Genomic DNA, 16,590 nt, shown 5'->3' with positions numbered 1-16,590 from the left:
ATATTCTGCACACTTTAGATCGAGGAACATCACTACGCTTCCGTTCCTCTGACTTCCTGTACACGCTCTCTTCCTTTGACCTTCTTATTGTACATCCTTCCTTCATTCTTGGATCTGGAGATGATCTGCAGCGTGTTCAGCAGGCGCTCTTTAGATTTCTGGGATCTCCGAGGACCTGAAACAGCAGCAGAGGCAATATTTTGTGTGCCAGGTGAGGCCAGCCTGGACCGGACGGCAAACATCACAGGAAGTGAGGTCGCTGTGCACAAACTGGATAATAAAGATGGACACATGTTCCTCCTGCTCTGCTCTCCTAAACCTGCATTCTTGTTGGTGGCCAGCAGGTGGCGACAGCAGAAACGGGAGATATTAATGCACCTTTAGGAAATCATTTGTGTTGTAGTGATAAAGCTAAAGTGAAGCGAGTTAAGTCTGTGTATGCACTTACAAATACAACAGTACATGCACAGTAATACAAGGAATCAGCAACAACACGACATAAACAATAATAACAACGATGCGTGTATACATGTTAGTATGTAGCTCCTCCTTAATGGAGGTGAACAAAGCTTAAGCTTTGAATCAGGGCGACTGTGTCACAGACGAAGTCTGTGCAGGATTTTAAACTGTTGTTTTTTCCCAGATAGTTGAAGTCCTCCCAAATCCTTCGCCCCGGTCTGTCTGTACAACAAAGATCTGCTTTGTTAATGTCAGAGACGTCGACACTGTTGCAGAGACATTTCGAGATATCTTAAAGCTTTTGCTCAGCTTGATGAAAGTCCAGTAGCTCCTCGTTCTCCAGTCGGCTTCACATTTCAGACACACTGATGATTCAATATGAACCCAAACTGAGGAGGTCTTATGTTTCCATACAGGTATGTCTAAAAGAGCAATGAGCTCATAATATCCACAAGATCCAGTCCTCACGAATTCCAAAAGGAAGAACTAAACCTTCAGTTATTATTCGAGTGGACAGGAATCATCCTCTTTGGGGACCATTCATCTCAATGGACTCCTGTCTAACGAGCATATATCCCTATAGAGCTTCTCTAATCGTATCCAATAGTGGACTAAAATTAGCCTTCGTTATCAGATAACAGTGAGGTGGTATAAACACACTAAAGTAGGCGAAACACGAGAGAGAACATTTAAAGGGGAGCATGTAAAAGACAAAGTGTGAGACAAAAATAATAAATCGAGTAATTCTGAGATTATTTTATGAAATTTCTGACTGATTATAATCGCAGACGCTCTGGGCTCTGATTGATCGTCTCTGGATCTTAAAGTCTTTTGAGGCTTTTTGAGCTACAGGTGCTGCAGAGCCCTCGTGAAGAACTTTAACCTTTTAAAACCGGAGCGCGGTCCATCTGAGTTCCTCTTTGCGACGTGCAGAAAGCACGTTTGTCTCTTACGGTTACTAGAAACAAGAAACAGCAGACCATCGTTGTTAAGAAGTGGCTCCCAAGTTTATTTTAGTCTGAGAGAGTTTCATGTAAAATATGCACAGCTTATTTTACAAAAACGTGTGTGTGTGTGTGTGTGCGCTCTGAACTGGAATGTAGAAGGAATGCTTGACGGATGTTCAACGACTACAAGGATGCGGTGATGAAATAAAACCTGTCAGACCCGAAGCGGCTCTGACGTGATGGCAGTCGGCTTTGTTTTTACAGTGCAGTGAACAAAGAGTCGCAGTACGCACACAGCTCGACAACTTTATGTCCACAAATTGACACGTTCACCACAGCGCAAGTAGAAATACAAACACAACAGATGCAAAATTAATGGCTGTGAAATTATTTTCTTCGTATCCAGATGCAGCGAGGGACCTCGGGGCTCCAGAGCCGAGCTGGATTCAGACAGTCTGTATGAGCCGCTCGGCCCATAAAACAGAAGCAAAAAGAACAAAGCACACAGATCCAGATACACATCGATATGAACGTTTAAAGATTTTAAACCTTATTTGTGTTTCAAAGAAATGAATAACCTCGGACCGACAACACAAATGTACAGTGTGTGTGTGTGTGTCACAGAGTGAAAACAGTGCTGTAAACTCATCCAGAGTGACGGACATGTGACCGACTGCTCCAACAGAAGTAAACATCTACACAGGCTGCAGTTCCTCTAACGTCCAGCAGAGGCTCCAGCAGTGAGTCCGCAGAAACACGTTCTCCTCCTGATAGGCCGAGGACACAGGCGGCTTTAGCTGCTAGCTGTCTGCTAGGCTTCACCTGAACTGACCTCTGGACAGTGTTTGTGCTGTTTTAATGATTATCTGACCATCAAATGTCAGCTGTGAGGTTACTGTCCAACAAGTCAGTTTTACTGAGTGAAATTCCAGGTTTTTAATGTGATTTTAGTGATCAGCTGGTATTTGTTGCCTGTGGATGCAGACTGCTAACCAGGCTGGCTAGCATTAGCTAATAACTTTCTCCTGTAAGTACGGTCACTTCTGGCTCTAAAAACATTTGGCAGTGTTACAAAATCCATCTTTTCTATACAGGCTGTGACACGTAGCTAAACATGGTCTTTTTAACAGAACAGACGAGGCCGCTTTAAGTTAATGTAATGGATGATGTAACGAATTATCTTTCACAGCTGGGCCCACGTCCTCATGTAAGTTTGGTAGCGTTTTAGCAGGTAAAAGTGATGCTTTGACATGAATTGAGCTGCGGTTTGGGGAAGGCCTCGAAGGGGACTGGCGAAGGCTCCCGGGCGGATCCCCGTGGACGAAATAGAAGTGAAGAAGCTAAAGAGTGGAGAACAAGGAGGGAGGGGCATGTAAACGAGAATGATCGGCTTGCAGAACTGGGGGAACCGATATAGGTGACAGCCGGAGAAGCGTGTTTGGAGGCGTGGTCCCGCTCCTGAAATTCCGATACATCAGTCATCTGTCAGTGCGGCCCAGGGCGGCTGTGGCTACAATGTAGCTGCCATCACCAGTGTGTGAATGTGTGGATGACTGAATGTAGTGTGGAGCGCTTTGGGGTCCTTAGGGACTGAGTAAAGCGCTATACAAATGCAGGCCATTTACCATAATCTCCAATACAAAAAGTAAAGATGATGTAATAGATTACACACCTGTTACGTCACAGTGTCATCTCCCTGTGCCACAGCCTTTCTTTCCAGGCCGACTCTGAACCTGAGCTGCTAAATCTGAACTTATTTCACTCTCTGAAAATCAGCTGATTGAAACACATGCTGCATAAAATTGACCAAAAACACAAAATCAAAGCACATAAAGCAGCAACGCAACTGGGACATCATCAAAACAAGTAGATTTCCACACCGACTGTGTCCTAACGCTATACCAAGCAGTAATCAGCACATCTGACTGTGGACTAAGACGATGGACACGAGCACAGAAATGAGAGACATGACGCAAACGTGCACAGTCAGGATGTGATGCAGAGTCTGCACACAGCTGCAGACGGCCGGCTGTTTTCATCACAACTATGCAAATATTTCTGGGAGGGAAACAGTGATGTAAATAACGCAGCGACGGCGTCGTGTTAAGCTAACTGAACATCCTTCCAGGAAACAGTTTGGACAAACGTGGCCTGAGCGTGAAGCTGGTTCAACAGGAGTGCTGCACACAGCACAGAGGAGAGCAGCGTGCGACTGTGCCGCCATCACATTCTGTTCGCTTTAAACAAACAAAGATTTCTCAAAAACAAATAAAAGGGCTAAACTGGCATCACAGCTGGAACAGGCTGACCACGACTACCCGAGTCCTGTTGAACAGAAGACACCTGAACAACGTTTGGTTAATCTCGCCTCCTCACCTCGTTGCAGAGTCCTCAAACCTGGAGCCTTCTCCCTGCGCTGCTGCAGCGATTACATCACTGTGACACAGTGTCAGTGAACTTTGTGCAGAAAATGAGGTTTCATTATTAGGAAACTGGCTAAACGTGCCAAATGACTGCAGCAGGATATAAAAGGAGATGACTGAATGCTGCAGCTCCCCCCTCACTGCTCATGTCAGCAGCTGAAAGTAATTAAAGTTACCACACTGCTTCCTAGAAAACACAACAAAATTCCAAAGAAAGTCCGTGAACGGTCAAAGTGACGTAAGCCAGCAGTAATTCATCCCAAAAACAAGCAAAGCAGAGAATCGCTGCGTTTCAGACCTGAACTAAAGTCACAAAGCTGAAGCGACTGACTGCACCTCACACTTTCTCCAAATGAATTTCAAATGTCAAAACTCTGTCGCACAAAAAATGAAAATGAAGACTGGAAATGTGATGAACCTGGGTCTAGCTGCTCGCATGTTCTTAAAGGGAGTGAGTGTGAGCTTCCAGTGTGACTGTGCGCCGCCGCCGCCGCCGCAGCGTGGGACGGCCACTCCCGACATACGCAGTGAGGTTTGAGTGTGTGGGTCGTGTAAGCATGTATGACACATCTGTAATGAAACATCAGGGCGTTGTCAGCGTGTCAGGGAGGAAATCAGTGCAGAAAGGACAACTCTCACAATGGGTGCATCGAACCTGACTCACACAGATCCCATGATGCTGAGTAACAGAAAGCTGCAAAAATGCACAGCTTTTGTTTGGCTGTTCTTTCTTTTGCAAGCGTCACTTTAAATGGAGAGGAAACCTGAACTGGGCGGCTCAAGTGTTTTGATCTTCAGCTGAAAGATGAAACCAGCGCTGCAGTTCCTCTGACGTCCACTAGAGGCAGTGAGCCAGTCCCGATAGACTCCCGCCTCTGCAGCAGGTGGATGGCGACACAGGCGGCTGCTAGCTTCACCTGAACTGGACCTCTGGACCGTGTTTGTGCTTTCGGAGCCTTTTGGAGCCATGACATCATGTGACCAATAACATGGCTGCTGTGAGGTCACTGCACTTGGAGTCGTATCTGGTGAGCGAAATTCAAGGTTTTTACTTGGATGACACTTTGTTTTGCCACACCCTTACATGCAGTCTGCTAACCAGGCTAGCTCATGTAATCGCTTCCCCTTTGGCAGCCAGAACGGTAACATTAAGGCTTTGACATCAGAGTCCTTCTCAGGTTTGTGGCTTTCACTTCTTTCCAGGCGGTTTCAGATCAGGTCAGCCTGAGCTGATCTGAAACCGATCTGTCACGAGAACAGACACAATACTAAAACTCACAGAAAACTCAGGACTATGGTACAGTGTCTTTGTCTGTCTTTTATGTGCAATCTTTGTCTGAACCAGTATTGTTTCAGAGGATTAAACAGACGAGCTCACACTTTTCAGACTTCAGACTGCGGTGGAGCGACGGAGGCTTTAACTGTAGCAGAGACAGACAGATCTAAGCTGCACTTCTCCACCCGGAGCCCGAGCTCAGCTGCACGCCGCCTGCCGCATTTCAGTCTGGGAATCCGGCTTTTTCAGACTTTTACATTAGTATGCTGATGAGATACGTCCACAGCACACAGGATATCTACACACTTGTCTTTTTACTGGTTATTTTTCTAAATACTTTTAAGCTTCCAGAAGTTTTACGTTCAGCTGATAGCAGACCTGTGATCGCTGAGACTGCATCAGCGTCTGGGCCTCTCAGGGAAATCGAATCCTCACACCTGTTATACACAACACAGCAGACCTGGAAGTGAAGCTGCAGGCTGTGCTTCAAACTCAAGACCACTGTGCTGACTGATACACTGCCTGTGTCTCCACCCACCTGTTTATCACGAGGCCACGCCCCTCATAATGCGAAGCCTTACAGTTTAAATGGATAGAGTTGTTACAAATGGTGAAATCAGCTACAGAGACCAGATGGTCTACGAGTCTACAGGCGCTGACTCACTTTTGGCGCCGCCCTCTAGAGGCCATTAGAGGAACTGCAGTTTCTCGCACTTACGTGTGGTTGAGACGTTCAGCCCAGCTGGCCGTGAGTCACAGTATCCTTCACGCTATTGATCGAGCTGGTTTCAGTTAACTGAAATCCCCCACTTTGTCTTTGGCAGGTCAGATTTTCCACCACTAAAATATTATCAGACTGGAAAAGAATGAATTCCACGTGGAGGACGTAATCCCGACACGTGGCGCCCTCTCTGCTGCTCCGTCACGTCTGCCACGCACTCTTCAACAACATTTTTAATTTCAACATCACAGACTTGGTATCAAAGACTATCAGAAGATTATTTTTAACTAGATGAACCTTTAAAAAAGTTTTCTGTGGTTTTCAGGCAGAGATCCAGTTTATCCATCCTTCATGACAAAGATCATCCTGATTGGCTCTCTGGGGTTCATGGAAAAGGAAATGCAGATGTTTGTGCGCCTGCGTCTGAATAATCTCTCGTCCTTTGTCTCTACTGCTTATGCACGTCCTCGTGCCGCAGTATCTTGTACAGGACCCAGTAGAATATGTTGAAGAAGAGGAAGGCCAGCGGGAAGCCGGCCCTCGACACAGTGTCAATCTTTTTGGCTCGGTCGATGAACAGCTTCCTCATCTCCTCCATGCTTTTACCCCCACTGGCTGCTGCAGGTGCATTCTGGGTAGCGTTCTGCGCCGTGGCTCCCGGCGTGTTCAGTGCACTCACGGCGTTGTTGGCGCTGGCCTTCGACTCCTTGCTGTTACTCGGGGTGGAGGTCACGGCGGCAGCAGGGGTCAGCCTGCTCTCATGTGCCCCCCCTTCCTGTTGGAGAGACGAGGAGGAAGAGGAGGAGCAAGGGGAGGAAGGGGTAGGGGGTCACGGATTATTTGTGAATCTGTTCACCGGTTTGGCCTCTGAGCGAGGCACCACACCTGACCGAAGCACAAAAACGAAGAAGCAAATGAATTCAGATTTCCTCGGGTTGGTGCTCGGAGCTACTTTCTCTACGTTCCTGTTTAAAACCTTCTGAAGCTGACCTACAGACAAACACCAGCTGTGAGGCGTTAAAGAGAAACCAGCAGTGCAACGAGTCATTAAGAGTTTAGCTCAGAGTTTAAACTCTGCCCCCTGGTGGTGAAAGCTTTAGTTAAACTCTGCTGAGGAAATTACAAAAGGTATCTTTACACCTGCCGCGTGCTTTTGAATCAAATTTTAGGCAGAAATGTGACGACACTGAGCCGAGAAATGTTTGTATATGAGATCATAATAAGGATGAAGATGTTTTTGGGAGCCATTGATTCACAAAAATAATCTAAAGATTAGTTCAGGTGTTACAGCTGCGGTTTCAGTTAAATGTGCAGAGAGATGTCAGCCATCAGTAAACAGCTGTATGTATCCAAACCTTCCTGCCCTGCGTGAAAAATCACGAGGTCTGATTACTGCCAGGCCTGCTGCCATCACTAAAATAGACGAAGACCAACTGAAGCAGACTGAAAGATCTCAAACGGCAGCACGCCACGATCTCAAGAAGCAGCTGAGGAGCAAAGTCAGTGACATCATCAGCCTGAGAGGGTGACGGAGACATTTCTAAGGCTGTGGGACTCCAGCGACCCACGCTGAGAGCCTGGGAACCATCGCCGACTCATCCAGGAGGTCACAGAAGAGCCCAGAACAACATCTATTAAGCTCAGCTAGGGTCAGAGGTCACGACTCAACGGTAAGAAAGAGGCGGGGCAAAGATGGGAGAGTCCAAGCAGAAACCACTGCTGACCAAGAAGATCACAAAGTCTCGTCGCACATCTGCCAACAAACATCTGGAGGATAATATTCTGAGGGCTGACGAGACAGAAGCTGAACTTTCTGAAGCTTTGAGTCACGTGTGCATCAGACTAACCACGCAGGAACCAGCAGCTCCGCCTCTGATTGGCTCAAAGGGACAAAATAAAGGTTCTGGAGCGTCCGAGTCAAAGTCTGGACTTAAACCAGACTCAGATGCTTTGATGCTGGAAACCCTCCAGTGAGACAAACAGCAGGTATCAGGTTACACTCAGGACAGGCAGGTGTGGATACCTTTGTTCCCTTAATGAGTGACATCATCATTTAAAAACCATGCCTGTGGATAAACAGTGATGTCAGAGTCTGTGCTGGCGTCCTGTGATTTTTGTTCTTTGGCTCACAGACTTCCTGTCAGCTTACAGCATCCTCAGACTGTCCACACAGTCAGGCCGCTCTGCAGGCGGCCGGTGGGAGACAATGTCCCAGCCTCCAGCTGTTCATCATCACTGAGCGGCCGCGTGTTTGTCTGGACAAACCGACACATACTCTGTAAGCTGAAGACATTTCTGAGCACAGTTAAGCTCAGCTGAAGTTTTACATGCTCACTCAAACTGTCCTGATCCAGATGTGCACTCATCTGGAAATATGTCATTAAAAACCACAGAAACAGTCACGACTCGCACACATCAGAGAAATACGTTTATGTTCGTGTCACCATTTTACTCCTTCAACACATCCTGTCTTATTTATGAAGCTGCTGTGTGAAAAGTGTCAGACTGATGGAGGAGGAGCTCCTGCAAGAGAAACATGCGCACAGACACACACACATGCAGCGTGGCATTACCCCGTGGTTGCTGGTGTAGATGTTGGTCATAGATCCGTACAGAGGCTCTGCCGCTTTGAGGCCGTCGTCAGTGTTAATACGACGAAGGGACTCGGCTAGCTCCTCTGGATCAACGGCACCTCCACTGATCTACCGACCGACAGCATGCACACGTCAACAGAAAGCAAAAGGAAGAACAAAAGAAAAAGAGCAGGCTGGGCCGCTCAGCCGTTCAGTCAACGCAGGGAAACGTTCAGCTGCTTGCACAGACGCACAGATAGGAACGCTGATGGATTTGCATCAGACGCTGTCTATGAGCTAAATCGACCGTAAAATGATTTTTTATGTGTTTTCTTTTCCAAAATTGTTTCCATGTGTGTTTGTTTTTATTTCATTGTGTTAAACAGTAGACTTAGTGTGTCTGCAGGTCTCTGTTCACATTCAGTCTTCAGACCCACAGGCTCAGCGTCTGTGCTTTCATCAGGACGTGTCAGTGACACGTTTGTGTTGGCGAGTTGACTGAATGCTGATCTTCCAGCCCGCCGAGGTCGTGATCACGCACCGAGCTCAGGCTCATCCGGGTTGGATGGCTGCAGAAACACAGAATCATCACACTGATGCGGTTACATGCTGCGTCATGCACCGATACAGCGAGATGACTCAAACATGCGGAGCGAGAAGCACCGATTCCTCCACCACTTCCTCCTCCCTCTCCGGCCCAGCTCCAATCCGACCTGGCGCTCCACGCTGAGCTGGAAGCTCAAACGTCAGATGGAAGTGATAAATCCATTTCTGACATGCTCCCACATATCTCTGTCTTTCTATAAATTCTAATAAGAATAAAAATAACGAGTTAGCACATTTCAAAAGTGTTTCCATAGAAACAAACGAGATGTGTGTGCAGGTTTATACGTGACACACGTCTAAAGCTAATCCAGACTTTTATCCTGAAATCTTTCAGGGATTTTTCCACCCTGGGATGGGCCAAAAGTGTACTCATGACTTCTGCACAGATATATGAAAAATTTAAATAACAGAAGTTGGAAGAGATTTTTTCCTGGATGCAGCGAGTCAAAGTTTTCCTTAGTTTTCCTGAACTCTAAACATCGGACGAGGCTGAAAATTCCCACGATGAATGATTTGTGCTGCTGTCAGCGTTCCCCTCAGCCGGGGTGCTCAGCCTCAGCCTGGACGGCGTGGACCTGCGCTCCTCACAGTGAGCCGGATTGGATCTGGGCCTTTCTCACCTCGTGCCGTCTCTGAGCAGAACGCTGCAACAACAACGTGTCACCACACGGTGGCAGCCTCAGCCCAGAGCACACGAGTCACAGCGGTCCATCAGTCTGTGGATGCAGGTCACAAACTGTGTGTAGGTGTTCCTCACTCTGGATGGTGCTGCGTTCGCTGTGCTGTGCAGTGTGTGGGACTTTTCTGTACCTTGCTCTTATTCTTGTTGTGCCGTCTGAAGCGCAGCAGCTCTTTGTGTTGCCTCGACACAAAGTTAACGGCGGCGTACTCCAGCAGCGCAGAGAAGACGAACAGAAGACACACGGCCATCCAGATATCGATGGCCTTCACATAAGAGACCTGTAAACACACACACGCTTCATTCAGCAGGCTGGAGGCGCTCACCGTCAGTGGTTTAAGTTCACAGTGAGTCTCAAACGTAACTCCGACTGCACAGATGTTTCATTTTCTGCAATAATTATAGACTTTATTTCAGGGCTGCAGCTGTGTGTGTGTGTGTGTGTGTGTGTGTGTCTGAGTGCGCTGCTGTGACACCCGTGGTGTCAAGAAGATGTAACTGCCCTCCTTTATGAAACGATGACTTATTCAGACACATGTAACATACTGGAGTGCAAAGCTCTGTTAAGCACTGGAAACATGAGAAACCTCCTAACCTCCACACACACACACACACACACACACACACACACGCACGCACACACGCGCACACACACACACACACAGCTGTTCGGCCTAGCCTTTGTGTGTGTACAGTATGTGAGGGAGGGATGAGTGTGCTGATGAGTTAATAAGGCTTATGTAACGAGCGCTCCGTGTCTGATTGTTTCTCATGCATACACGATACCAGAGCAGGACTGTGGGGCTTGTTCTCACTCACGCTCTGCCAGACGCATGATGTGTGGAATAAACAGACTTCGGTTTGTGCGTGCAAAACATCCGGTAAGATGGCGGAGGACAAAAACTCAGCAGCACGTCACCATGGTAACATCTGCCGCAGACCTAACCTGGTCCAAAGCAAACTCCAGATGAGACATTAACATGTATAAACCCCTGTCCAATCGACCAATCACATTCAAAACGTCCCTGGGTCACTGTGTGACCCCCGTGCCTGCAGGCTTTGTGTTGCTCTGCTTCACCAGCTGTCTCCAGAGTGGATGCAGGAGCTTTGTCTGGGCTGTGGTGGAAGCTGCTCTGAATTGTGAGGTTTTACATCATGAACAGCTGAGTGTGTGCTTTTGTTTTTCTGGGGTAGGAACGGCAGCACTTTGTGATGGAGATGTTACTCTGCTGCAGAGCAGCTACACCTCCACAATACCAACTGAAGTGCCAAGCTTCTGCAATGGCTGCACCTAAACCCCGCATGTCAGACTCCATTCAATCATTTAAAAACTCACCTGTTCCACCTAGCCTTTGAAGCAAACTAGTTCGGACTTCCACCCGGTCTGCATTTGTGCTATGTAACTGTAACTGTCACTGTAACTGTAACTAAACCTGTTTATTAACTGTTTTTGTTGCCATTGGTTGGAATCTGCCTTGTGTGAAGCACTTTCATGGACACTTCCCTTTTTAAATGTGCTGTAGAAATAAATACTGATTGAATAATTGAGAGTCTGTGATGGGAAGGAAAAAAAGATGGAATGGTTGGAAGGCTGAGTCTGCCGGAGAGAAGAGAAGACATGGATGCAGCATCACCTCTGCTGGACACGCAGCGGCGGCTGAGGACCGCCTACTGTGAACCGCGTCATCATTACAGCCTCACAACGAACAACACACACACACACACACACCTTAGGCAGTGAGGTCCTGGAGCCTGAGCTCTGCGTCGTCATGGTGAGGACGGTGGTGATGCCCAGGGCCACGCGGGCCGGTGCGGCGTCCATGTTGATCCAGAAGGAGACCCAGGACAGGATGACGATGAGCAGGGAGGGGATGTACATCTGGATCAGGTAGTAGCCCATCTGACGCTCCAGGTGGAAGCGCACCTCGATGCAGGTGAACTTTCCTGTGACAAAGGAGCGACAGTCACAAACCTGCAGACAGGAAAACTTCAACATAGGCTTTGGCATGAGCGACGGGGGCGAGAGGATACTCCCACCTCGTAGCCGACTCGCTAGCAGCATGGCCGCTTCACCTGTCCCTCGGCCTCCTTTAGCAGTAATGATACTTGTAACATATGTGTACCTGGGGCTTCTGTTTAAGACACCACCAACTTGTTCATGTGTCTAACCGCTTTTACCCACTCGGCGACACACCCGCCGCGGGTCAAACTCTGACTCTGTTCTGCCAAAACAATGTGGGACTCTGTAGTTTTCTCTGGCCCCCTCCCCAATCAGACCAGGAGTGACATGTTTAGCCGCATGTTGTCCTTAAATTGCTGGCTGTCTGAGTGGTGTCCCAGAAACGATGTGGGCTTCATAGATAATTGGCAAACCTTCTGGAGGAAACCTGGTCTTGTTAGGAGAGACGGCATCCATCCCACTTTGGATGGAGCAGCTCTCATTTCTAGAAACATGGACAAATTTATTAAACCCCCCAAAATATGACTATCCAGAGTTGGGACCAGGAAGCAGAGCTGCAGTCTTACACGCCTCTCTGCAGCTTCTCTCCTCCTGCTACCCCCCAAAAACCCATCTCCATAGAGACTGTGTCAGCTCCCAAACAGACAAAGAACAAACTAAAAACCAGCAACAAACAACTTAAACATAAACAATTACAAAGAAAGAACAATACAGTATCCACATCTGAACCAAAGAGTAAAACTGTGAAATGTGGATTATTAAATATTAGGTCTCTCTCCTCCAAGTCTCTGTTAGTACATGACTTAATAATTGATCAACAAATCGATTTACTCGATTAGCCTGCACTTCGCTCTCGCTCTGCAGGCCTACTTGTTGTTCCTAGAGTATTTAAAGTAGAATGGGAGGCAGAGCCTTCAGTTTTCAGGCCCCTCTTCTGTGGAACCAGCTTCCAATTTGGATTCAGGAGACAGACACTATCTCTACTTTCAAGATTAGGCTTCAAACTTTCCTTTTTCAGAATCAGAATCAGAATCAATCAGAATCAGAATACTTTATTGATCCCTGGGGGAAATTATTTTTTGTTACAGTGCTCCATTTTAAACCAACATTAAGACAAGACAGACAATACGCTAAATAAGAATAGTACAATATATACATATATATACATACATACATACATAAGTCACTTATAAATAAATATTTGGAAAAGAAACATGTGTAGCTGTAGCAGCAAACAGTGTGTTAAGTGGATGCGTTGTACAGGGAGATGGCCACAGGCAGGAATGATGTCCTGTGTCGTTCAGTGGTGCATCATGGGTAATCTCAGTCTCTCACTGAACGAGCTCCTGTGACTGACCAACATGTCATGGAGTGGGTGGGAGGTGTTATCCAACATTGTCTTTATCTTGGACAGCATCCGCCTCTCCGACACCACCTTGAGGGAGTCCAGCTCCATCCCCACAACATTGCTGGCCTTACGGATCAGTTTATTAAGTCTGTTGGCATCTGCGACCCTCAGCCTGCTCCCCCAGCATGCAACAGCATAGAGGATCGCACTGGCCACAACAGACTCATAGAAAATCCTCAGCATTTTCTGGCAGATGCTGAAGGACCTCAGTCGCCTCAAAAAATAGAGACGACTCTGGCCCTTCCTGTAAAGTGCTGTGGTGTTTTTAGCCCAGTCCAGTTTATTGTCAATGTGTACTCCAAGGTATTTATAGTCCTCCACAATGTCAACACTGACCCCCTGGATTGAAACAGGGGTCAAGTGTTTCCTGGTCTTCCTGAAGTCCACGATCAGTTCCTTGGTCTTTGCCACGTTGAGCTGCAGATGATTCTGCTCACACCACGTGACAAAGGAGTCGACCACAGCCCGGTACTCTGTCTCATCATCCCTGCTGATGCATCCAACCACCGCAGAGTCATCAGAGAACTTCTGAAGATGGCAGGTCTCTGTGCAGTGGCTGAAGTCTGTGGTGTAGAGGGTGAAGAGGAAGGGGGAGAGGACAGTCCCCTGTGGTGCCCCTGTGTTGCTGATCACCTTGTCAGACACACACTGTGGGAGACGTACATATTGTGGTCTTCCTGTCAGGTAATCAACAATCCAGGACACCAGAGAAGCATCCACCTGCATCGCTGCTAACTTATCACCCAGGAGGGTCGGCCTGATGGTGTTGAAAGCACTGGAAAAGTCAAAAAACATGACCCTCACAGTGCTCGCCGGCTGGTCCAGATGGGTGTAGACACGATTGAGCAGGTAGATGATGGCGTCCTCTGTTCCGAGACGAGGCTGATAAGCGAACTGAAGGGGATCCAGCTGTGGTCTTACTATGGGTCGCAGCTGGTCCAGGATGAGCCTTTCCAGGGTCTTCATGATGTGGGAGGTCAGTGCCACGGGCCTGTAATCCTGGGGGCCACTGGGACGTGGCGTCTTTGGTACAGGGACGAGGCATGATGTCTTCCACATCACCGGGACCCTCTGCAGACTCAGACTCAGCATAAACAGTTTATGAAAGACTCCACACAGCTGGGGGGCACAGGCCTTGAGGACAAGGGGACTCACTCCGTCTGGTCCAGCAGACTTGCCTGAGTGAAGTCTCCTCATTTGCATCTCAACCTGGTATTGAGTGAAGGTGATGGGTGGGGGAGGGGTGTCAGGAATCTCACAGGAGGCAACATGTGAAGAGAGGCTGGCACAGTGGTGTGGCTCTGGGTTCCAGGCTGACTGCAGGTGAGGTTGTGGGGGTGGGAGCAGACACTGTGGTGTCGAATCTATTGAAAAACAGATTCAACTCGTCGGCTCTATTCTCACCTCCCTCAGCTCCCCTGCTGTTGGTTGGCCTGAATCCAGTGATGGTCTTCATTTTGCTAAAGCATATAGTTAGGGCTGGACCAGGTGACCCTGAATCCTCCCTTAGTTATGCTGCAATAGACGTAGGCTGCCGGGGATTCCCATGATGCATTGAGTTTTTCCTTCCAGTCACCTTTCTCACTCACTATGTGTTAACAGACCTCTCTGCATTGAATCATATCTGTTATTAACCTCTGTCTCTCTTCCACAGCATGTCTTTATCCTGTCTTCCTTCTCTCACCCCAACCAATCACAGCAGATGGCCCCGCCCCTCCCTGAGCCTGGTTCTGCCGGAGGTTTCTTCCTGTTAAAAGGGAGTTTTTCCTTCCCACTGTCGCCAAAGTGATTGCTCATAGGGGGTCATATGATTGTTGGGTTTTTCTCTGTATGTGTTATTGTAGGGTCGACCTTACAGTATAAAGCTCCTAGAGGTGACTGTTGTTGTGATTTGGCGCTGTGTAAATAAAGCTGAATTGAATTGAACTCGTATAGTAAACTTCCAAATTTTGGTCCCTACAAACATATGTGTACACACACACACACACGCACGCACACACGCGCGCGCACATGCACACACGCACACACACACACACACACACACACACACACGCACACACACACACACACACACACACGCACACACACGCACGCACACACGCGCACGCACACACACACACACACACACACACACACACGCACACACACACACACACACACACTACATCCATGTCTGGTCAGGACCTGCTTTGTCAGTCGGTTTGTTTCTCCCTCACTTTGTTTTTCGACTCGATCCTTGGAGCACAAACGTGACGGATGAAACGTGGCAACCGTTTCATTGTGTGTGCATCTTACCTGCATCCTGATGCTTACGGCAGTGTGTGTGTGTTACCTGTGTTGTAGTGCTTGGTGCAGTATCGGAGGTCTGATTCATCTTTGAGGATGAACTGTGGGAGCGTGAGGCCGTCGGCCACTTGAACAGGTCCGTTCTCCTGCCACTCAAAGATCAGGTCGTTCATGGTGTAGCCGACTGAAACACAGAAATTATGAGAGACAAAAGATTTAAAAAAGGCCACAGAGCACAAGTCTGTGTGTAGTTTGACCATCTTTTCTTCAGATTGTGTCGACTTGTGTTCGCACTCTTGTGTCTGCAGACTGTCGGTGTTTCAGGGCAGCAGGCACGTTTTCCTTCCTCGTGGGGCCCGCACTACGACAGATGCTGAACACACCCAGGGTCTCCATTTATGCAGCTTCAGTGTTTTTAATGTTTTTATTGTTTTTAAATGTGCATCTCTGTGTCGGCATCGTTTCCTCGGTGGTCCTCGGTCTCTGTGTTTCAGCATCACTGTGTTTTTGGTTATTTCCTGTTTTATTTTGAAGGGTACTTTTCTCTCGTGTCTTGTTCTGATTTTTCCCCCTTTGTGACCGTCTGCTGTGTTTTCACCTGTGTCGGCTCACCTGTGCCTCACATGGTAACTGGCCTGGTTCTTGCTCTGTACAACATGCCTCATTTACACGAGCATGATGATTCGTAAATCTCAGATTTTTTCACAACCCAACATAAAAAAAACATCAAATGTTTAAAGTGAAAAAACTATGAGCTCATTTTGAGTTTGGGGGCAGCAACACGTCTCTAAAAGATCTGCAGGGCTGCAACAAGAAGCTGGAAAAGTAGTTCGGACGAGAAAGAAAAAGCTGGAGGAACACTGAGCTGCTAATCAGGCTGTCAGCAGGTCAGTCACATGATCGGGTATAAAAAGAGCGTCTCAGAGGGCCAGAAGTTCTCAGAAACTGCATCCACAAACTGGTTTTCAGAACGATGCTCCTCACTGTGAACATCTCATCGTCATCATGTGGAGGAATCTCTGTGCGCAGAGAAGAAGCCAGATGTGACCGGCGCCATCTCCTCTGGACCAAAGCTCCTTTAAAACTGATCTGAGGTCAGACTCATCCAAACATGGACGCCGCATCCTCGGACTGAAGAGGAGAGCATCCAGCTCATTATCAGCGCTCAGGTCAACGCCTGCAGCTCTGATGTTTAGGGGGCGTGCCTGTGGGACTCACAGCTGGCACATCTGGATACCAAAAAAAGGAGGAA

The 16,590-nt window shown here is 47.9% G+C and overlaps 1 protein-coding gene across 3 annotated transcripts in view; it reads right to left on the bottom strand.

The window, feature by feature from the left end:
• Positions 1 to 36: 36 nt before the first annotated feature.
• glra3 (glycine receptor, alpha 3) overlaps positions 37 to 16,590 on the bottom strand; it is a 52,318-nt gene continuing 35,764 nt past the window's right edge. Inside the window, exons 6-10 of one of the 3 annotated variants that reach the window (XM_080302285.1) lie at positions 15,385 to 15,522; positions 11,414 to 11,628; positions 9,816 to 9,965; positions 8,400 to 8,528; positions 37 to 175 (exon numbers count right to left, since the gene is read on the bottom strand). In XM_080302285.1, the coding sequence (XP_080158411.1) occupies positions 137 to 175; positions 8,400 to 8,528; positions 9,816 to 9,965; positions 11,414 to 11,628; positions 15,385 to 15,522 (671 nt within the window). In that variant the 3' untranslated portion in view covers positions 37 to 136. Of the gene's footprint in view, positions 176 to 1,443; positions 6,602 to 8,399; positions 8,529 to 9,815; positions 9,966 to 11,413; positions 11,629 to 15,384; positions 15,523 to 16,590 lie in introns of those variants that run through there. The other 2 variants (XM_080302283.1, XM_080302284.1) reach the window with 2 other exon arrangements.

Source organism: Astatotilapia calliptera, chromosome 6 (assembly GCF_964374335.1).
Source record: "Astatotilapia calliptera chromosome 6, fAstCal68.1, whole genome shotgun sequence".
Taxonomy (NCBI): domain Eukaryota; kingdom Metazoa; phylum Chordata; class Actinopteri; order Cichliformes; family Cichlidae; genus Astatotilapia; species Astatotilapia calliptera.
The sequence above is the reverse complement of the archived record's forward strand: the minus strand, read 5'-3'. Positions and strand labels throughout refer to the sequence as shown.